Source organism: Thunnus thynnus, chromosome 13, assembly GCF_963924715.1.
Source record: "Thunnus thynnus chromosome 13, fThuThy2.1, whole genome shotgun sequence".
Classification (NCBI taxonomy): Eukaryota; Metazoa; Chordata; class Actinopteri; order Scombriformes; family Scombridae; genus Thunnus; species Thunnus thynnus.
In genome coordinates, this window is record NC_089529.1 from 712,173 (window position 1) to 734,496 (window position 22,324).

At 38.8% G+C, this 22,324-nt stretch overlaps 1 protein-coding gene across 1 annotated transcript in view; it reads left to right on the forward strand.

The window, feature by feature from the left end:
- The window catches only part of LOC137195111 (kin of IRRE-like protein 3), a 289,828-nt gene that overhangs the window by 144,940 nt on the left and 122,564 nt on the right, over nucleotides 1–22,324 (forward strand). Inside the window, exon 2 of the mRNA XM_067607187.1 lies at nucleotides 17,508–17,657. Coding sequence (XP_067463288.1) covers nucleotides 17,508–17,657 — 150 coding nt within the window. The remainder of the gene's footprint in view (nucleotides 1–17,507; nucleotides 17,658–22,324) is intronic.

The window sequence follows — 22,324 nt, forward strand, 5'->3', positions numbered from 1 at the left end:
GCTGATTGAGGGAGTCAGAGCTTGAATTCAACCCTTCTTTGTTCACCTGTGAGTGTTGATATCTCTCAGATATTAACATTTTAGGTGAACTCTTTTATGAGACTGCCTTGTTTGGTTATTGGTCCCGGTTTCCAGATGGTGCCCTGTTATTGTTTATTCATATTAATAATTCTGTTTTAAGTTTTAAGCAATAATTAATAATTATCAGAGATAATTATTAATTATTGCTTTGTGAACCCCCCGGGAGGTTCTTTAACAGTTGGTGCCTGAATTTTTGATCAATATTAATAATATCTTGATTTCATAATTCATAATTATCTATGATAATTATGAATTATTGCCAATAACCAAACACACTCCTACCAGTCCCAACACTGCTGTTTCTATTATTTGGCACTGGGTTGCCAGTTATTCATTCTGCAATTATAGCCTCACTTCAGTAAGTTTACACTGGCACCTGATTTCAAAATGTCCTGTTGTTTTTGGTACAGACACAGATTTACATTTACTAATTTGGCCATTCTCGTGTCACATCAAAAAAATTCCAGCTGTTCATGTTACAGACACTGTGTTGTGAGTTGTTCATTCAGCTGACATCGTTTCAGCAACACTCGACATTTCCATTACCAGCACTGGGTTGGCATTTATTCACTCAGCTATTCTCACTTCACTTCAGTAACCTTCTAACATTACTGGCACCAGGTCCCCAGTTTCTTACTTGACTAATCTTGCCTCACTTCAGTAGTTTCCTGACTTTTTCATTATAAGCACCAGATTGCCAGTCACTCAATCGGCTATCCTCACCTCATTTTAATGGCGTCCTGCTGTTTCTATTAGCTGCACAGTTTCCATTACTGGCACCGGGTTGGCAGTTACTAATCCAGCTACCCTTACCCCATTTCAGAAGCTCTTTGCTGTTTCCATTTCCAGCACCGGGTTGCCAGTTACTCATTTAGCTATTCTCACCTCACTAAAGAAACTCCTTGCTGCTTCCTTTACAAGCACCAGGTTGCCAGCAATGAGTTGCTGTGTATCCATTCAGCTATTCTACCTTATCTGAGCAATCTCCTGTTGTTTCCATTACAGACAACTGAGTTAACTGAGCTGCCAGCCTCTCAAGATACTTTCTCCCTCTCCCCCAATATCCTCCTACCACCCACTTTAGAATGCCCATCCCCAGTTCCGTCCCTGCCTTTACCACCAACCAACTTCTCAGTCGGTAAAATAAAGATGAAAAGCTTAGAGCCACAGAATTCAAACTATTCAAACTAAATTCATACAAGCTTTCAGCACATTGCATACAAATCTAAAAATTCCCAAGGTACTTCCACGACTGACCTTCTTTTCTCCAGCCACATGGCCACCAATTCTGGTTATTCTCACTTGACAGAGTTTACAGACACTCTCCAAATTCATTCTCTGGTCACTCCTTCCATATATCACATCAACTGCCAGCTAAGGAGTACCGGATCCCTTTATCAAAATTATGGCCTGCCAGCCTGTTCTGGCTTTTAAGACCCATGCTATTATCAGTTGTGTCTGTATCCTCAAGAAGGCTTTTGGGGGTCTGCCAAGCCCAGAAGCCATAGTAGATCCTTCCCAAAGCCTTCCTCATACCACAGCTGTCATCCTGCTCTACCATTCCAATCTGCCAGTCACAGCTCATACATTTCATATTCAATAAACAGTTTGTTTTCATCTCAGTTGATGGTATGGTCCTTGCTTCTGTATTGAAAATAATTTTAGCCAAAAGCTGAGGAGCAGGACCACACCTCAAATTCTCCTCTTCTGTCTATAAATGCCCTCCTGCCCTGCACGTCCATTCATTCTTGTTATCCATGCCCCACCTTGCCCCCCTCTTTTTTCTCTCTCCCTTTATCATTTCCCATAGGGCACTCTAGGGGTCTGCCAAGCCCAAGAGCTGATGTAGATCCTTCCCAAAGCCTTCCCCATGCATCAGCCATTATCATACTTCACCGTTCCCATCCACCAGTCAGTATTCCCATGTTCCATATTCAATAAATAACGTATTCACATCTCAGTTGATGATGTGGTCCTTGCTTGTGAATGGTAAGTTGGTTTACTTAAACAGTTATCTAGGAGCTAAGACAGGGAAAAATGAGAGGCTATGAACAATTCATTGTGTGATTTCCAGTAGCCTGTTGAGCTGTGGTTAAACACCAAAATGATGTGCCTAATTTGCTTATTTGTGGCCCCTATTAGCATACCAGCATACCTGCATCAGAATTAAGGGTTCATGCAGACTTCCAGTCAATCATTTCCATTTCATTTCCATTCACCTCCTCTATAGCAATCTTTTTTCTTATTCTTTTATAATTTGATTGAGTAGTAAATTGGTCTGCAGATTTAGTGTGCAAATGTAATGAAACACACAAAATTCTAGTCATTAATACAGCGTATCAAAATTGTAGTTTGATTGTCTTCTCAATGGTACTATTGTCTTGCTTTTCAGAAAAAATCCACCCATTTCATAGAAACAATATGACTACCAAATCCTTTCTGTAAGCCATCTACACACTACTGCACTGAGCCCCATTAGCACACAAGTAGCACTGAGGAGGTAAATAAATTACAACCAAACATTTTTGTTCCATGAGACACATTTACAGAGATAATGAAATTTACTAAAATTACCAATGATGCAAATGTTCAAAGTAAAGACTTAATAATTTGTTATTTCTGAATTTAGCAAAGCAAGTTGTGAATTTCTTGATGAAAAAAATTCAACCAGGAAAAGAAAAAAGTTATTGTGCACTGATTACGAAGAACAACTGAAATTACCAACAGTTCTCAACTTGCAGGTAGTTTGTATTATCAGGGGAAATGTGTGTTCATGAAAATACAATAGGTATGTAAGTCTGGAAGTTTTACTTTACAAATTACAGACATGAGAGGGGAATTAAAATTACTGATGATATTAGCAGTTTTTGCAAATAACTCCAGGTCTCCTGGTAGAAGTAGTCCCACATGAAAAGGGTTTTAGTAACAGCAATTGGCTTGTGGAGGAAAGCCTTGGGAGAAACAAGGAAGATTCATATTGTTCGAAGCAGTGGTGGTCCACCCGAACACCCTCTACCCAGGCAGCCTGTGAGCTCCATGCTGGTTGTTGCTGTAAGGGCAGGCTCATTGACAGGCATGGTTAGTGAGAAACTGACAAGTGTGGTTATGACATGCCTTGTCTTACCTACCTTGTGGGAGATGAGAGCAAATGGGCTTATTCTTTGGTGCATGTGTGTGTGTGAGTGTGTGAGTGTGTGTGTGTGTGTGTGTGTGTGTGTGTGTGTGTGTGTGTGTGTGTGTGTGTGTACAAGCATGCATGCCTCTGTGTTTGTGTAATTTGCAAAAAGGGAATGACAAGGGAGGGGATATGTTGAGGGGAAGGGGAGCCAAAAAGACGGTGGAGTGCTTATGAGTCTTGACGTTTCTATCCAAGAAAGCCTACTCAGGTGTGTCAGGTTGGGTGGTGCCTGGGTCATGGTGCCCACGTCTTAGGAGGACATGTTACTTAACCTGCCTGACCACCCCTGAAGCAGCTGGCGGCAAAATGCCACAGCACAGACTTGTCCTAAAATTTTGTCATTCCGCCTCAAATACTCAGACTTGTTCAATGGAAGCCTTCACAATCACATTTGACATGGGTTGCACTTGTGCTTGTTTATTGTAGAAGTAATCTGAACAGGTTTCCAGTTCTTTGCTACTGTAGCTCTCACAACTGGCCTTTTCATTGGCAGGCAGCAAAGAAAAGGTGTAGGGGATGTTTTTCAATTATTTTTCTGGCTGATCTGATAACACTGAGCCTTGTCCTTGTAGTCTTTTAGACATTTACAGTATGACTAACTAAAGGAACTGAAAAGAACTTTTGAGCCAAGTATAGTCTGCAGTAGGATTCTCAGACAAGAAAACAACAACTGAGATTTGAAAGAGTACCAAGTGCAGCTCAAAGTATTTCTGTTGCCAGTTGCCAGCCCGAGAGCAATTATAATTGAATAATTATTCTAATTGACTTCCATACACAGATGATCTCCTGATGATGATTATCTCCCAGGACTTTGAAGAAATGAGAGAGCAAGTTTTCATGATCATGAATTCACATTTCTCTTGACCAAATTCCATACCTGGCATGTAAATCTGAGTCTATGACAACATTTAGTTTAGGAAGGAGATAATGATTTCAAATCTTACTGAATTACAGTATTAGCAACATTTCATTCAGAGAAATCTGCTGAAAACATCTGTATGTGGTCCTTTTTTGTCTGCAGTCTAGAGACACACATTGCCATTTTAACATTCAACTTTGTACAGTTAATAAATATGTAAAATCTCAAAATGTACCTTTGTCCCAACATTGTACAAATTACATTCATATACACCTAATTTACATATTCAGATACCTTTGCTTTTAATTGATTATTATGTCATACAGTTTATGTTTTTAACCAAGCAAGTGATGTGGCCCTATGGATTGCAGTGTCAGTTGGTCATCTGGTCCACCGCTTTGGTCCAGACTGGACCTGATGGATGCAATGAAATTTTTTATGATGCCCAGAGGATGAGTACTACTGATTTTGATGATTTGACTTTTCCTGTAGTGCCACCATGAAGTTGACATATGTGGTTCAGAGTGATATGTCTTTACAACTGTTAGATGGATTACCCTGCAGTTTGGCACAGACATTCATGGTCTTTATGAACTTTGGTGACCCCCTTGACTTTTCGTGTATCACCATCTATCAGGTCAAAATTTCAGTTTTCTCATTACTATATTACTTTGGTTTTATTAACACATACCTTCAAAATGAATGAATGACGTTGTGTTTAGTGCTACTTTTACTTTTTCTACAGTTTCTGTTAGCTAACGTAGCTGTCAATCATCTATACACTGTCTATTAGAACAGATATGCTTCTATTTTAATCAATATAACTGTCTGCATATCGGTCCTCATTTCACTTGCACTATACACACGTAGCTGTGACCTTAGTTAAATATTTAAAAAGTCAACTGGCCACAACTAAGTGTGTTAGTAGCCTACACCTAACAGCATGTTGGGTTTGTTCACTGAATCAACCTCCTCAAGTTAGGTCAGTGTCATTCATATTAATGTGTGTACATCACACTTTTGTGGACTGGAAAAAAAACCAAACATTGCCATTTAATGTAATCCAGGTAGCAACTGCATTTCCTCCAAAACAAATTTGGCAAAGTAAGTTAGCAGTGTATACTGTAAATGTATTTGTAGGAGACAAATATGTTCGGATTATGATGAAGAATAGATTTTGCCATTTTTGCTCCATGTTCCCCTTCACATAACAGTGCATAAGAGTGCAGATATAGCCCAGTCTAGTCTATCTTCTTTCATAATATCAAACCTCCAGTGATGCATCATCAAACTGTACAAACAGCATAGTGACCTACTGAACTTATCACATCTGGCTTCATTCACACCCTCTTCCTCAACCCACACCCGTCCTACTGTCTTAATGTGGAGGTGACAACATAGATTGCAGTGGGACATTAGTGCTGATAAGGTCAGCCATTCAACAGTAGAGTAGGCCATAATCTTCCCTGACTTGACCTTTCAAACATAGATTAACTCCATTAGCCATGCAGGAGAGCCGTGCAGATGAGCAACTTGTCACCACTGCGCTACTTTTTAGTAGGAATGGAAATGGGATTGCATACAGATATAAATATATGAGTAGAAAGATGCAGGAATGAAAAGCCCCTGAGTGGTGAGGCTCTCTGGCAGGCAGAAATAATGCAGTCACAACAATTGTGCAAAGGCCTAACCTTAAAGTATGCCTGGATGTGATTCATGTGTCACAGTGAGTCTGTGTGATTTCCACTACATCAGCAGAGCACTTATATTTGCCTGATTTTTTTTGATGCATTCATGCACCTGTGACTCACAGCACCAATGAATGGCCCAGGAGAAGATGAGAGGGAGGAAATTTTACATCTTGCCTCACAGCTGAGGAATACTGTTCAGCTTCACAGGAAGACAGTGAGTATCTGAAGCTGTGTCCCAATGCTATCCATTTCTGTGGTGGCTTTGACAAAGCAAATGAATATTTCTTCCATGACTGTGATGCATTACAAACTCTGATTTCTGCTCAAAGTTGTGATTGCAGACTGGAGTGTACTTGACCTAACCATCATACAAATGCAGACAACATGTCATCGAGAATAATGGTAAACAGACAGTGGTTTGTCTTTTAAGCCAAATTTGTTCGATGATTGAGTCATACTGTGTGCAACCTTCACTTTCGGCTTGAACTATGTGTCCATCGACAGAAAAAATATTCACCATTGATAATCGAGATGTTATTTAAGTCCTTTATCAAGCTATGCAAACATTCTGTGGTTACAGCTTCTCCAAAGTGAATACTTTCTGCTTTCTGCTATATTTTTATATCATAGTGAACTGAATATCTTTGGGCTTTAGGCTGTTGGTCAGACAAAAAAAGACATCTGAAGACATCCATTTTTTTCTTTTAGAGGCTTAACAGTATCAAAAACTTTAGCTAAATCTAAAAGGTACAGAAAAGTGTGTCTTTTACTCTCTGTCTTTTTGTCCTCTTCCCTGTGGTCCCACACTAATAGCCTTGCCTGATGCCTGAGAGAGTCTGAACAACAGCAGTGTTAATGAGATGGGACTCGCTACTTTACCGGTGTCTCAACCCAACCTTAGTGTCATAATGGCAATTACCACCTGCCACGGTTATGTGAGACAGCTGGCAATCTCTGTAGGCCCTGTACACATACAAATCAACACACACTGATGTTCTCAGTGTCGAATGCTTACATCTCATTTCCAGGGATCACTAATGGGGCTAACGAGGTGCCCTCTTGCAATAAGGCTATCAGACATAGGAGCTGTGCACTGCTCTATAGCCTTTTTTCTGAGAGTACAATGTGTGTCTGGATCTGTTTTCACTTGCACTTGTTTCATACAGCCACCATCTTCTTTGCTTTAGAGATAATGGTGGGTTGCTGTGAGGTGGAGAGAATATGGAAGCTTTGTGAAATGAATTTAGTTTGGCGTCTTTCTAGGCACAAAAGGGTGGTAAACCGTCTAAAGTTGTGGGTTCAGCTTTTTAAAGCTGACCAGACACACTGTATGGTATTTAGTGGGACAATGTACAGTTTTAAACATAAATGTTAACATTTGATGTACTGCACCAAAGTTAGCTTAAACTAATTTTCATCTGCAGTACCTTACAATTAAAACATATAACAGCACAATAACAGACAGTACAAAGCAAAAGCCTACACACAATAGCACATCACATACACTCACACTGTCAACTAGAAATTAATAATATAAACTTGTCAAATTAAAAGCAAGATTATTTGCGTTCATGAGAATGAAACCATGAGACGAAATTTAGATTCAGTGGTTACAGAGTTGAGTAGTTTTTAGCAGATTTAATTTGGTTTTGAACGTACTGATGGAACTGCAGCTCTTCATATCATCAGGTAGGACATTCCACTGAGTTGTGGCTTTCACAGAGAAAGCTGACTGTCCAAATGCAGTGCGACGAAATGGTATGGTACAATCTTGTATAGAGGATATTCTAGAGGATCTAATAGAACTTACTGAGCGAGTGTACACAACGTCACATAGTGGAGGAGGGGCCAAACCATTTACCAGGATCCTTTAAGTTTTCTTCTTGTTTTCATAAAATAACTCTTCTGTTAGCTTCTTTAATGCTGTATCTCCTTTGGAATATTGGTAACAGTTAGCAGTTGACAGCTAGTTAGTTGTTTTGATTTGAAAAATATATCCAAAGATGATATTCTTTCTTCTGTTCTTGCTGATCAATGCTATTACTTCTTCTTATTTTGCAAAATGTTCTACTTTTTTAGGTCCAAGTTTGAGATGTAATCAGGAGCTCACTCCCAGTGCAGCCACTCCTGCAGAATCCGGAATTCAAAGCACAACACATTGAAGATGAGATAGGATTTGGGATCACAGATTAAACACCTCCACTTTCATTGCAAATGCTTGTAGAAGCAGCCTTTCTGTGTCAACAAAGTACACCAAAAACGCAAACCATTTTTGTGCATTTCTCTGAAATGAAGTAAAAGACATGCGCAGGAGTATAGAATTCTAAAGCCCCTGAAAGAATACTGCTTGTCTCCCACCCTGCACAATTAATTGATACTAATGGAAGTTTCCTGTCCGGCCTGACAACACTGAATATGCATGATGTGTACAGTATAACACAAGCTAAACTGCCCTGTCTATTCTACATTAACAAACCAAATGCTTCATGTTATGAGCAGCTAAACACATCTGTCAACTTACTTTTTAATAATACCAGCATAAAATACATTTGGAGTAACACCCCCAAAGTGCGTATGTGTGTATGAATACGCAACCTGCACAAGCTTGCATGTGTGTACGTGTAAGGTCCTGCATGTGTTTCAGGCCTACTGCATTGGACAACAGATCACAGAGAGGCGAGGCAATCTAAAATGCTGTAGAGTGGCCTTTGGCACTACCATAGGCAATATTCCCCTTAAGGACAGAAGGGAGAACAGAGGAGCATCAGAGGAGTAGATAAAAAGGAGCGGGAGACGGGAGGGTGGTGGATTACCTGCAGCCTCCTCCTCCATTTCAGAAAGTACTGGTGCTCCCAAGTTGACAGCTGAGGTCAAACAAAAGACCCAGCAAAAAGCCCTCCAGCATTCTTGCCATGTGCTGCCCATCAAAAGGACCATGAAATACACACAAACATGATTGAAACACTAAAAAACTAGAAATAAGCTAAGGCTGGTGAAACAGGCACTCTTTTAAACAGAGAGAAAGGGGAGAAAGAGGGACAGAGAGGGAGACTGAGCAAGATAGCAGGTCGAGGCTCACAAAGTGTTTGTGACATGGCTGATTCCATCAGCTGCATGTGCATTGTTACCAGGTGGTGTTTGAACTGCAGTATTTGTTAAAAGCATGTGAGAAGAGGCTAAGGGCCAGTGAACGGGACAGAACCAATGCTCCTAAATAAGTTCATGTGAAGCTGGCCATGCTTTGTGTTCTCTTCTTTTTCTTACTACCTCTGTGTGTGTGTGTGTGTGTGTGTGTGTGTGTGTGTGTGTGTGTGTGTGTGTGTGTGTGTGTGTGTGTGTGTGTGTGCATATGTATGGGTGCACACACTCCTTTCATGGTTGGCGGAACAAGTATATGGAGTTAGTGCCACAAGACACAAGAGCAGTGCTTTGAATTTGAATTTGTTCAATACAAAAATGCATTTGTGATTTTTCTCCACCAGGCCATCATCCACGGAAATAATAAAAAAATAACTTTGATTAAGGATCTTTGTGAAAATACATAAGGTGATAAAATTGAAAGTGTGAATCAAGGGTCATAATTGTTTCACTGTTCACAGCATTTATGTCTGCTTAAAGAACATGATAGTAAGCAGTGACATGGGTGGCAAGCTGCTGCATACAATTGTCCTCGCAGAGATAAATAAAGTTGTATTTAAGATTGAGATTCGGGCAAACGAGGCCTTGCTTACACTAATGCCTGTCGGTTTCTGTGTTTACTTTCGTTCAGTCTCAGAAAGAAACATTTGAAATGATTCATGTAAAAATCATGCTTATTTTAAAAGCAGTAGGAGGCTGACAGAGGTTTCCCCAATAACCGTTGGTATACGCAAGGCCTCGTTCGCCCGAATCTCAGTCTGAATTACCAGAATCTCAATAACAGAGCTGGAGAGAGCAAAGTTAGCATGACACATACAGCGCTGCTTGAAAGTTTGTGAACCCTTTAGGATTTTCTGTATTTCTGCATAAATATGACCGAAAACGTGATCAGATATTTACACAAGTCCTAAAACTAGATAAAGTGAACCCAATTAAACAAATGAGACAAAAAAATCTTTTTTTTCATCTTTTTCATTTATTTATTGAGGAAAATTATCCAATCTTACACATTTGTGGGAGGCAAAAGTATGTGAACCTTTGCTTTCAGTAACTGGTGTGACCCCCTTTTGCAGCAATAACTTCAACCAAACGTTTCTGGTAACTGTTTATCAGCCCTGCACATCAGCTCGGAGGAATTTTAGCCCATTCGTCCTTATAGAACAGTCTCAACTCAGGGATGATGTGGGCTTCTTTGCATGAACTTCATGCTTCAGGTCCTTCCACAGCATTTCTTTAGGATTAAGGTCAGGACTTTGACTCAGCCATTCCAAAACATTATCTTTCTTCTGCTTTAATCATTCTTTGTTAGAACGACTTGTCGTTTAGTGTCGTTGTCTTACTGCATGACCCACTTTCTGTTGACAGATACCTTGTAGAATTTGCAGGTACAACTCAGAACTCATAGCTCCATCAATGATTGCAAGCTGTCCTGGTTCAGAGGCAGCAAAGCAGCCCAAACCATGATACTACCACCACCTTGTTTCACAGACAGGATAAGGTTCTTATGCTGGAATGCAGCGTTTCCTCATCGCCAAACAGAACTCTTCTCATTCAGGCCAAAAAGTTCGATTTTGGTCTCATCCATCCACAGAACATTGTTCCAATCACCTTCTGGCTTATCCATGTGGTCTTGAGCGAAACGTAGACGGCAGCAATGTTCTTTTTGGAGAGAAGTGGCTTTTTTCCTTGCAGCTCTGCCATGCACACCATTGATGTTCAATGTTCTCCTGATGATGGACTCATCAACTGTAGCCACTGCAAGAGAGACCTTCAGTTTCCTAGATGCTACCCTGGGGTCCGTTGTGGCCACCTGGACCATTACATGCCTGCTCTTGGTGTGATTTTTGTTGTTTGACCACTCCTGGGGAGGACAACAATGGTGTTGGATGTCTTCAATTTGTATATGAGCTGCCTGACACCCAACTGGTGCAGTCCAAACTCTTAAGAAATGGTCTTGTAACCCTTTCCAGCTTGGTGAGCATCAACAACTCTTCTTCTAGGGTCCTCAGAAATCTCCTTTGTTTGAACCATGACACACTTCCACAAACCTGTGTTGTGAAGCTCAGAGTTTGACAGTGAAGATCCAGATTTCTCTTCTTTAAATAAGGCAGGGCCTCCCAGACTCACACTTGATTGTCATCCCATTGATTGAAACACCCAACTCTAATTTCCCCTTCAAATGAATTGATAATCTTAGGGGTTCAGATACTTTTGCCACGCACAAATATGTAACATTGGATCATTTTCCTCAATAAATAAATGAACAAGTGTAAAGTTTTTGTCTCATTTGTTTAACTGATGTCTCTTTATATAGTGTTAGGACTTGAGTGGAAATCTGATCAGGGTTCACAAACTTTCAAGCAGCACTGTATGTTTTATTTGCCATCTAAGGGGTAGTTTGGATTGTTCGACACAAAGTGGTATGAAATACTTGCCAGTAGTCTACAGCAAACAAGAACAGTCCTTTTACATTTCCGATGTTTGAATCTTTTCTCACCAAAGCAATATCTTGGAATTATATTTCTTGAAGAAAGCCAGTGTGTAGGGCTATCTAGATAGCTTGTTCCAAGATATTGCATCATTCTGAGAGAAGAATCAAGCATTGGAAATACATGAGGACTGTTGTATTCTGTTTTGGATGGTTAAAACTTTTTTTTTGCATGTTGTGGTGTGGCTCAAAAACCTTTTCATTGCCAGACCCCGTGTGCTACCTGTCTTAAGCTGCCTGGCTCGTTCAGAACGCAGCCAGAACTTCGACCTCTGCACTTGGTAAGTCAGCTAATGGCTATGCATCCATCACACTACTGACAAGTATTTCATAGCACTTCATGTCAAAAAATCCAAAGTATCCCTTTAAAGGATAATAAGACAACAACTTGCTTGTAAGATGAGCTTTGTCATTTCTACATTAGAGGTATAACTTGTTGGTTACCATTTAAGGCAATTCTGAAATAATTGATACCGTTTACTCATTGCAAATTTGGAGTATATTGTACTGTTGAACAGGCTAAGGGGAGCCCTTGATTTCACTTTGGCAACCATGGATCAAGTGTGTCATACTTCTATTGATTTTGCCCATTACATTAGCACATTAGAGTCATTAGTCTCAAGTCTGCACTAATTGATGGTGTATATTGCCCTCTTGTGGCCAAAACATGTAACGACATAATAATTTGTCAGTTTGTAGTAGCTCAGACTTGCTTCGATTTAATAGATACATCACAACAGCTACAATTCCCATAACCACAAGAAATAGTTGCTAAACTAGTTGAAGAATTCTTCCATTCTGTTATGAAAACCCTTTCTCCCTCCCATGAAGATACCTACCCTCCATAGTAGCATATGGGCAAGACCAGATATCAGTACTACCAAAAGTAGCACACTATTTGGGGTGCCAAATTGTTTGTAGGGTCTATATGAAGATTGCTGTGTGATAACCTTTTATCAATTGTAGTGCCGTAGTGTTTTTAGCATTTTTTAACAACTTTGTGTGTTTTCTTTGCTAGTTATAGACTACATATGAGTTTTGGTAGTTGATGTGGACATGGACATGATAGGTAGCCTACTAGTCCGCAAGACTGACTGTTTTTTGAGAAGTACTCATGTCGGTATTCTTATCGGCCAATAAACTTAATCGGTACTTGGATTGGTTCTGAAAAACTGGTAGTTGTGACAATAAAAAATGGAAAGAGTGTGAGTAGAGAATGAAACCACATGGCACACACAGGTGTGCACAGTGGGCACACGTACACACACGTCATACACATGTTCAGAGAGCAGACAGGGACAGTTGTTATGCATTGTGGCAGTCTCAAGGACTCAAATAACTTAAAAGAGAGCTTGAGTATATGACAGCTTGTAGTGCACATAAGAGCTCTTCACCAAGATTACTGTGTGTGCATAACGTGCCCAGAACTGATAGTGTGTCACTGGTTGCTGAGCGTGTTCATTACTGAATGAGTTAGAGAAAACTCAGATGTACCACCCAGATAGAACCGAATAAAAGGACATGGTGAAGCCTATGATGCCGCTGCACATATGTCTGCCACTACCATTCCTCTGAGTAGAGCTGTGGAGGAGGACAAAGCTCTTGTACAGTGGGCATGGATACCTGGCAGGGGGTCTTCTCTCATTGCGACATACAGTGTGTCTGTGTGAGAGCTTCATACAGCCAGTGGGCCAGGCGCTGTTTGGTCAGAGGCTTTCCTTGGTTCCCCATTTTCTTTTTTAAGGTTACATTGTTCTGTTGTCTTACAGAACACACTTAAGTAAAAGTCATCTTGTTAATTAATTGATCTTATTTATTCTCCCTTGTCTTTATTATTTCATATTATGTCATATTATTGCATATTTGGTATTGAGGTAATCCAAAAGTAATGGAAAGAAATGAAGTTGCATTACTTTGATATTGTGACACTTGGATTAGGTTACTGACTACATTTTTAACAAGTAATCAGCAATTGTATCAGAATACATTTTTAAAGTAACCCTCACAACCCTGAGAGTAAAACATGATAAAAATTATACAGGTAGTGGCTTTAAGTGAGTCAAATACTTTTACAAGTACATAAAATACTTCATTGCAGTGCATACAGTGAACAGAGCTCTGTGACTGTCCTCTCCCGTGCTGCAGCTTATGGCCCAGCCTATGAGTTTCTATATAGCTCAATGAGAGGATGGCGGACTCTGGGAAACATGACGAGAATAAATAGCTCTCAACACTCTTTTGCTAAATTGCTGAAGCTATTTAAGGAACACATATCCATCTCTCCAGTAGACCTCTCACAGACCACTGTGGCATAAAGCTGCCAAATTCCCTCAACCCTTGTTTCAATCTTTTTGGCAGGAAGGTAATTGAGGGGCCCTCAATTAACTGTGTTTCAGGAAATCTATGAGTCAATGAGAGGATCGATTCTCCAGTCAATGAGTGGCAAACTTAAAGCAAACATTGTGTTGAGTGTAGTGTTGACCTTGAGATGTGTGTGAAGCTAAATTAAGATTTATCGAGGGAAATGCTCCTCAATTTTCAGACAATATCAACAGAGTTTAGTTACTAGCAGGCAACTTTGCCCAAATTGTCTTTTTTCCCACATTGCCCTTTGTAAACTGTCCCCATCACAGGCCTAATCATAACCTTAAATAATCCTCACCACATGTACAACTCTTACTGAAATGTGAATTCTATTTTACCCCAGACCTTCGATAGCATAAATTCTGAGCAACAATAAATTATATTTTCCCTTTTCTCGTACAGTGTAAACTGAACACAGCTGGAAACATGAGGTTACATTAGAGTACTTCTGCTTCAAGTAGCACTCTTGTTCGGCAAAACACCATTCTGCTGTCCTTTATCTCTAAATTGCACACATCTAAACTGTCAACAGTCTCTGTGTCAAAAACTGGAGGAAAATTTCCACACTGGTGTAATTGCTCCTTGTGCCAGGCACCTATGCAATTTGGTGGCTTGAAATCAATGTGCAATGGGTGAGACCTCCAGACAAATGAAGGAAAAGCGAGATGAAAATTTCAGCAAAAAAATATGTTTATTTTGATTTGACTGAGACAGTTGTCTCCAACCAAGAAGCTGGGAGATATAATGATTAGAGAAGATTAATTTTGTTCTGTTCATCCTCCCATAGTGCCTGCCCTGCTGTGCAGACGTACTGTTGTGAAGCGCAAGTCAAGGTTACGTTGTCATATTACAGTGCTCCCTGTAGAGCTGTAAAAACCCTGTTTGATAGAGGGAGACACAGACATGTACATATATAAATTGCCCCCCACTGGATTCCCCACTGGCACTGTTTGCTACTTCCACACTTATAATGATCCCCTGCTTTCTGTTTGTGTGCCAAACCCATATTTAAAACTTGACAGACTTGATTGTTCAGATGTATACAGACTGTGAGAACCACAGCATCATACACTGTTGTAGCCAATGATGTTTATTGTAGCAAAAACATTATTGTTACAGGCTTCACATTAAAGTTTAAAAATGTAGTTTTGGCTCAGGCATGAGGGAGAAAAACTTGAACTTGAACTTGTTATTACTATTATTATATAATTTATTTACGATAAATTTAATTATAATAAAGATTAAAATAAGGAAAATACATGATAATTATACTTAACGATAACTGATATATCTATAACTGTTTTGGGATGCTACTAGGTAAAGAGATGAATTTCTATAATTCTGGTAAGAAGACTTTGGAATGCCCCATGAGTATATTAAATACATGGACAGTACATGTGGCAGAATGTGGTGAAGGATGTTGGTGGGACAACTGTGCAGCCCGTTGGCAGTCTCCTGCAGCAGGGGTCCTCAGCTGGTGGCATGAAGCTTGGCGATCCATCGGAGCTCTCAGTAGGCCACAGAGAGCAGAATGTTTAGCGTTCAGGCAGGCAAAGTCTTCGTCTAGATTTAGATGGTGGATGCAGCTTTTACCATGGGTTTATGGCAAACACAGCAGGTCATTGAGGTAGCAATTAAAGGGTTGGCAACCAGGGGAGTTGACCCTCATCTTGGTGTGAACCCTAAATTTGCACTTCTATTAACAGATGTACTCAAAATTGGGCATATCCTTTATGTCATACCTAATATAAACTTGAGAGTAGGTTTCCCAAAGCCATTATTTATGCTACTAAATGACAGTAAACATGCAATGTCTACCACAGTGAAAATGCAAGATATCCTGACATTAATTATTACTGCTATAATAAACATCAGAGATATCATTTAAACACCAAACCTTAGTAAAATGAACATGCAAAAAACATTTGCATACATGGAATTATGCTATTCATATCAGAATTAGTTTGTGCAGAAAAAGTTTGTGTCCTCCTCTTTCACACACACCAACACCCTATGGGTCACTCTCAATGTATGGGAAGAGTGGCAGAGGTGAAGAGGTTAGAGATTTGGTTTAGGGGGAGCAGGGAGAAGCAGACTGTATGTAAATGCAAATGGAAGGTACACATGCAATTACATTGACAACTGTTGATAGCCACTGACTGCAAAATAATCAGTAGAACTAGAAAATCCTGTTTCTGAAGAAATTATAATAAAACAACATTATGTAATAACAACAATTTTATAGTAACAACATTATGTATTAAAATTATTGCAATTCAAAGGCCTTATGATGTCTTGTGGCCCCAGGCAATTTTCTGACCAAACATATGGCCAGAAAGATGAGAACTCCCGCAACACTTGTAGTATGAGGAACAACTTTATTAGTTGACCGATGCGTTTCGGCTTGTGGCCTTCATCAGGGTCATCATAAAACACATTACAAACACCATTTAAATAAAGTAAGTTGGGTATGAAAAAAGGTAAAAAAAGTAAAAAAAATATAAAAGACAACCAATCATATACAAATAGACACATATCAGCCAATGGGACATCTAAAAAGATGGGTTGGATATATGGTCATGTGGTTTCAGGCCAATCGTTGTCCAAGATTAACAGAGGCAAGGGGAGTGTCCAAGAAGGGACATGAGTGACACCATATTTGGTCCCCCAAGTAGAAAGGTGCAAGTAGGGGGTGGTACTTGGGTTCATCCAAAAATGTGCCTATTAGATATGGCATACAAGCTTTATAAAGTGCTGTGTATAGAGGGAGCAGAAAGATGCATAGTACAAAAATATAAATTGATAAAAAAAAACAAAAATAAATAAATAAAAATTAAAAAGTGATAAAAAATAAAAAATCATAATACATCATTAAAAAATTCCATCATAAAAGATATATCATAAAAATTATGTCATAAAAATTATATAATAAAAAACACTACAAATCCACATAAATGAGAGGTATTAAAAAACCACTACAGAAACTCATTAATTGCGAAATCTTCATTCATACCCCCTGGAGATAAACTTTGGAAATAGAAAATCCAAAATGCTTCTCTCTTTTTCCTAAGAAAACTAACATTACCACCTCTTGGGCTGGGCTTAATCACTTCTAAGCCTGTGAAAAATAAAGATCAGATTTGATGTTGCTTTTCATTGAAATATCTTGCAACAGGGTTACATCCTTTCTCTTAATAGAGCTCCTGTGTTCAGTGACAACATATGGCTAGTACAGTTCCTCTCAACACGCCTCTGAATTTGGGTTATGAGCTGTTAACACACACACTCCAAAACATTTATGTTACACTTGGGCCTACACTTTTAGTGTTGATTTATGTGCCTCACTGGGAAGATCATCACAGAGCTCCTGAAAAAAAAAGTTGTAAGAATGCAGTAATATTTTATCACTTAATGTGTAAGGGTGCAGATATATGGAATATGTATATTGTAGAATTTCTTAGGTGCTTTTAATTCGGTAGCTTTTTGTGTACTAATTTGCATGCCTTGCATTTGAAGTCATTTTCATATAATGGTAGAGTTGCCTGTACTTTTTATTTGTCATTTTCATAAAGTGTGTGAGTTTGCAGTGTGTTTTTGCTGATTATGTTTGTATAGGAGTTTACCAGTTGCTTGCTTATTTGTAGTTGGTGTCACTTGGTGTTTATCATACAAGTTGGACTGATCAGTTTACTCCTTTTGCTCTTCCAGGGAGCTCTGCTGTGTTCACTCAACAACCTACAGACTTGGTGGTAGTGGCTGGCCAGCCAGTCACCCTGCCCTGCTCCATCCCAGGCTACCATGGCATGGTGCTCTGGCTGCGTGATGGCATGGCTCTGGGTGTTAACAGGGATCTGTCAGGTAATCACTTACTCCCTGATCTTATCTGATTGTATTAGTGGATTCAAATGCAATATATGATTCTCTACATGAGTCAAACATGTTAGTTCAATAAAATGCCCCAAATCATACAATTTATTGTGTTCAGGCACTCCTTGTAAAGTCTTACAGTACACATTTCTACGGATGCACCCACACTTTTTTCTTCGTGATACCAGATCACTTCCTTAAATTCGGGATATTGGCTTATACAGAGTACTGATTGGATACTGCACTTTTGGCTAACAGCAGAAATTGTATTTTGAGTAGTCCACTAGAAAAGTGGGTGGGCCATCTTTTCCCAGAAAAAGTGACTTCTGAAAAGTTAGAAGAAGAAAAAAGAACAAATGTAGGCAAACTGAAAAACAAGCAACCAGTTTATTTTCCAACATTGTGCATCACAGGCAATAACAGCAAAACACTGCCCAGCCAACATGCTCAACCAACAGAGCATCAGTCTGATAATGCTATACACAACAGTACAGACAACATTTTTATAGCCTGTCCGGTCTAAAATACAGTATATTTGCACCGGTAAGACTGGTTGCTCATCAGCTCTACAGCGCATGGCACTGTTAATTAACTATTTTACTGCACAAAGAGGCAACTAAACATAAACCCAGACAGCAGAGGTGCTAACTTGGACAGAAATCGTACATGTAACACATCCCTGGTGCTTTTATTATAGTCTAAAGCCATTGTTGCTTCTGTACCAGTCAGCTCACGAAAAAACAGCTCTGCACAAAACTGCATCCTTACACTCTATTGTGTCAAGAAAACTATCCATACCACTGTGATGATTGATTTTCCATTCTTGGCTGCGCAGGGAAATATATACAAATTTGGCTTTACCTCGTTGTGTGCCGATGAGTCTGGTGGACTCAGTCAGAGTTTCTTCTTCCTCAACTTTTTTCAAAAAACACATTCAAAACTGTGTAGCCGTTGTTGTAGCGTTAACATTACATCATAAGTGTGTCAGCTGAGTCACATCACAGTGATCACTTCAGCACCGCAACCTGTCTGATGGCCTGTGACATCTGCTATAATTATGCTGGGTGTAACAGGTTGAGATTTAGATGGCAAGGGCACATTCAGGCACACCCATGGCTACATGGGTGGCACAGCAGCCACATATTCACACACACACACAACTGACAGATGCAACTGTGCAACTATGGATAGAGGTATACTAGCACCAACATGCTCAGTAACATTAAATATTTGCGAAATGCACTACCACTCAACATCATCATATGGTAAACATGAATCAAGAAACAATTGTTTTATTTTTATTGGTCACATAGTCCCATTTGAAACAGTATTCACTGGATGATACAGCAAAAAAGAAGCTTTCTGATTGGGTGGGCCTGAGTGCCAAGTGAGTCCACCCACAGCTATGTGCCAGGTCTCAACAATGTTGATTTATTAGCCTGTTGGTTAGTTTGCTAACCGTGCTACAGCAACAAAACAAAACATCTCACAATTGAGATTAGACTGATCTCAAGCTGTAATCCTATACATTTGCAGTTTTTTAGAGTGGAGACTAGCTAAAGACAAGACAGTTCAGTCACAATTTGAAATTAGAGGCAAATTTAACTTTTGACACAACAGTGTTTACTATTATCTATACAACAGACATACACCCACACCAAAACAATATTTTTCAGGGGGCTATATCTTTGTTTTTCAATGGGTACCAGCCATGGTTTTTAGCAGATTTGTGACATGACTGCAAAGGTGAACTTACTGTGAAGGAAAATGCAAATAAAACTGCTTTATGCTTCATTTCACTTCCTTAATTAATTAATAGAAACTTAACAACTCAAGTTGACTTCTCTATTAGTATTAAAGAAGTCTCAACTTTAATGTTGATGATGGAGCTGCTGATGTTCTTATTAAGGGTAGTATGCTTCCCTGCACTGTAAAAAAAAACTTACTTCAAAGAAATTTACTGTATTATTTTACTTTTTTTTTTTTTTTTAAAATTCTACATTAAGTGTAAATGCCATGAAAACACAGTAAATCATTTTTATTAAAAATATTCACCATAAAATAAAGGCTGTAATCTGTAAATTAATATAATGGAATATTATAGTTTTTTCAACAGGATTATTAAATTACTTAATGGTCTTGAATGTTAACTTACATTGAACTCTATGTAAAAATACAAAAAATACACATCCTATTACTGAATGTAAAATTAGGGTATTTTTCTGTTTTTTTTTTTTACAGCAAAACTTTAAATTGAATGGAAAAAAAGAAAAAAAAAAGTTAACAGTTACCATCAAATAATAGTAAAAAAAAAAACCTTGTTATTCTACAGAGAATTAAAAAAACAACAACAGATATTTACTGTAAACATTATCTGCATTTTAACAGTCCAACTGTTGTAAAACTGTTGTTTATTATTGATGTATATGCATTTGTATGTTCTTTGGAGGTTTTGCCCATGATTTGTCTTCATATTCGCATACATACATTTTTGTGTACACCTATTGGTCTCTTATCTGAGTGTTGCAGTCACAGAATGTGATATATTTAGTGTGTAAATCAGTACTTATTTGGCTGATTTCTTACCATTACTTATTAGATAGATTTTTTTTCTTGTTTCTAATTTATGTATTTGCATTATCTATGGAGGTTTTGCACATGATTGGTCTACATATGTACATACATGCATTTTTATCGTTAGCATGTAAATCTATTGGTCACTTATTTTGCTGTTACTATCACATGTGTGATATATTGAGTAGAGCTATCGGTCACTCATCTGGCTGTTATAATCACAGAATGTGTTATATTTCTTCCTATTGATTTTTTAAATTACTATTTTTTTACTGATATTCTTCTGATTAATATTTGTCTCGTGGTTGTGCGTATTTATGTACATGCACTTGCAGGCTATTTTTTATGGAGATTATGAACATGCTGAAGTTACATGTGTTCACCTCCATGCTATTTTTATTGTTTGTTTGTAAATTAGGTGATCACTATCTGGTTGTTGCAATCACATAATGTAATATATCTCCTTGGATGGCTTAAATTGTCTTAAATTTTCTTATTTTTCTTATTAGTACTTATTTTTTGATGATGCCTGTTTGTATGATTTATAGCAGCTGGTTGTAATCACCTAACCTGACGCGCCAGATGGTTTGATACACAGAACCATCTGCAAAGTCGTCCATGGAAAGTGTTTGGAAAGGGGCAGGGCAAAAAATACTTGGCAGGTGATTGGATGAACCATCTGTCTATCACTGTCTATCACTGTCTTACTTTGTGAGGCAGCTGGATTTGTGACGTTGATTGGTCCGAACCACTGGTGGCTCGGATACAAGCGCATAACTTGAAGCCTGACAAGATGGATTCTCTCGTGATGTCGTGATCTTGCAAATCCAGCTGCCTTGCAAGACAAGTAATCACCAGCAGGTTCCTGGCTGCTGTTTAATAGGGGTCACACCCACAATTGTTTCAGTAACGTTGAGGAAAGCGTAGGGCTGAAATGTGTCTGTTTTTTGCTGCTGTGCATCATCAGAAAAGTGATTCACACTTATTTGTGAGGGCTGACAACTTCATTCATTATTTTTGTGAGATGCTGTCCTGACAGTGTTTTTTATATCATACATGTGCAACACATGCTTATTTTAAAAAAGATAAGTATTTTCATTTCAAAAACTGAGGGTAGCTTTAATAGTGGCTGTAAATCCACTTTAAAAATGTTGGAAGATGTCTCCCAATACATTATGTTAGACCACAACTTGAAATTACATATGTAGCATCCATGTGTTTTTTCCTTGTGAAGGTGCAATCATTTGTAGATTTAATATTAAGACCCAAACAGTCAGTCTATGTTCAACAAAATTCAAAGCCCTCATTGCAGTCCTACTGCTCCCTCAAATCATTAGGTCACTCCAACATTTCTACTGGGAACAAAGGGCGAAAAGCCAATATAGGGTGAATAAAGAGTCAATATGAGTAAAGCTTTACAATGGTTTAAAAATGTTTTTTGTTTTTTTTAGCAATAGGTGAGAGATGTGTGAAAGACTGGGATTTGATGCTAGGACTTAACAGTTCAACCAAGGCTCGGGCTTTGATAATATGGGTAATATGGGGGTGAAGTGATGAAAGACATGGATGTAAGACCTTAAAATAGTCGAAAAAAACATATAAATAAATAAAGTCTCTGTGCTTCAGATAGATCAAGAAAGTGCGCGCAGATTCAAATGAATGCTGTACAATCATTGGATGAATCACGCTGTGGGGAGATGATCTCGACCAATGATATTGTTTGAGTTCTGGGGCGGGTCCTCCTGGTGTGAGTCATCCAATGATTGCGCAACACTCAATTGTTTGAATACACTTTGTTGACCTCTGTCTGAAGCGCAGAGACTACAGCGAGACAATTTCTCGGGATAAAGTAATGCAAGTCATTTCCCAAGCCTGTTGATTTGAGCATGATGATTCATATTCAGCTTTCACTAAAGGTAAGGTAATCATTTTGTTTTTCTTCATATGAAGTTTCATATAAAGAGAGATATGAACTGAACTTGTCATGAGTTGAGCTAACACCAAGGGCAGCAGAAAAGGAAAGTAAGATAGCAATGTTAAGTTAACTACAACTTGACATAACTAAAGCATTGACATTGCCTAAG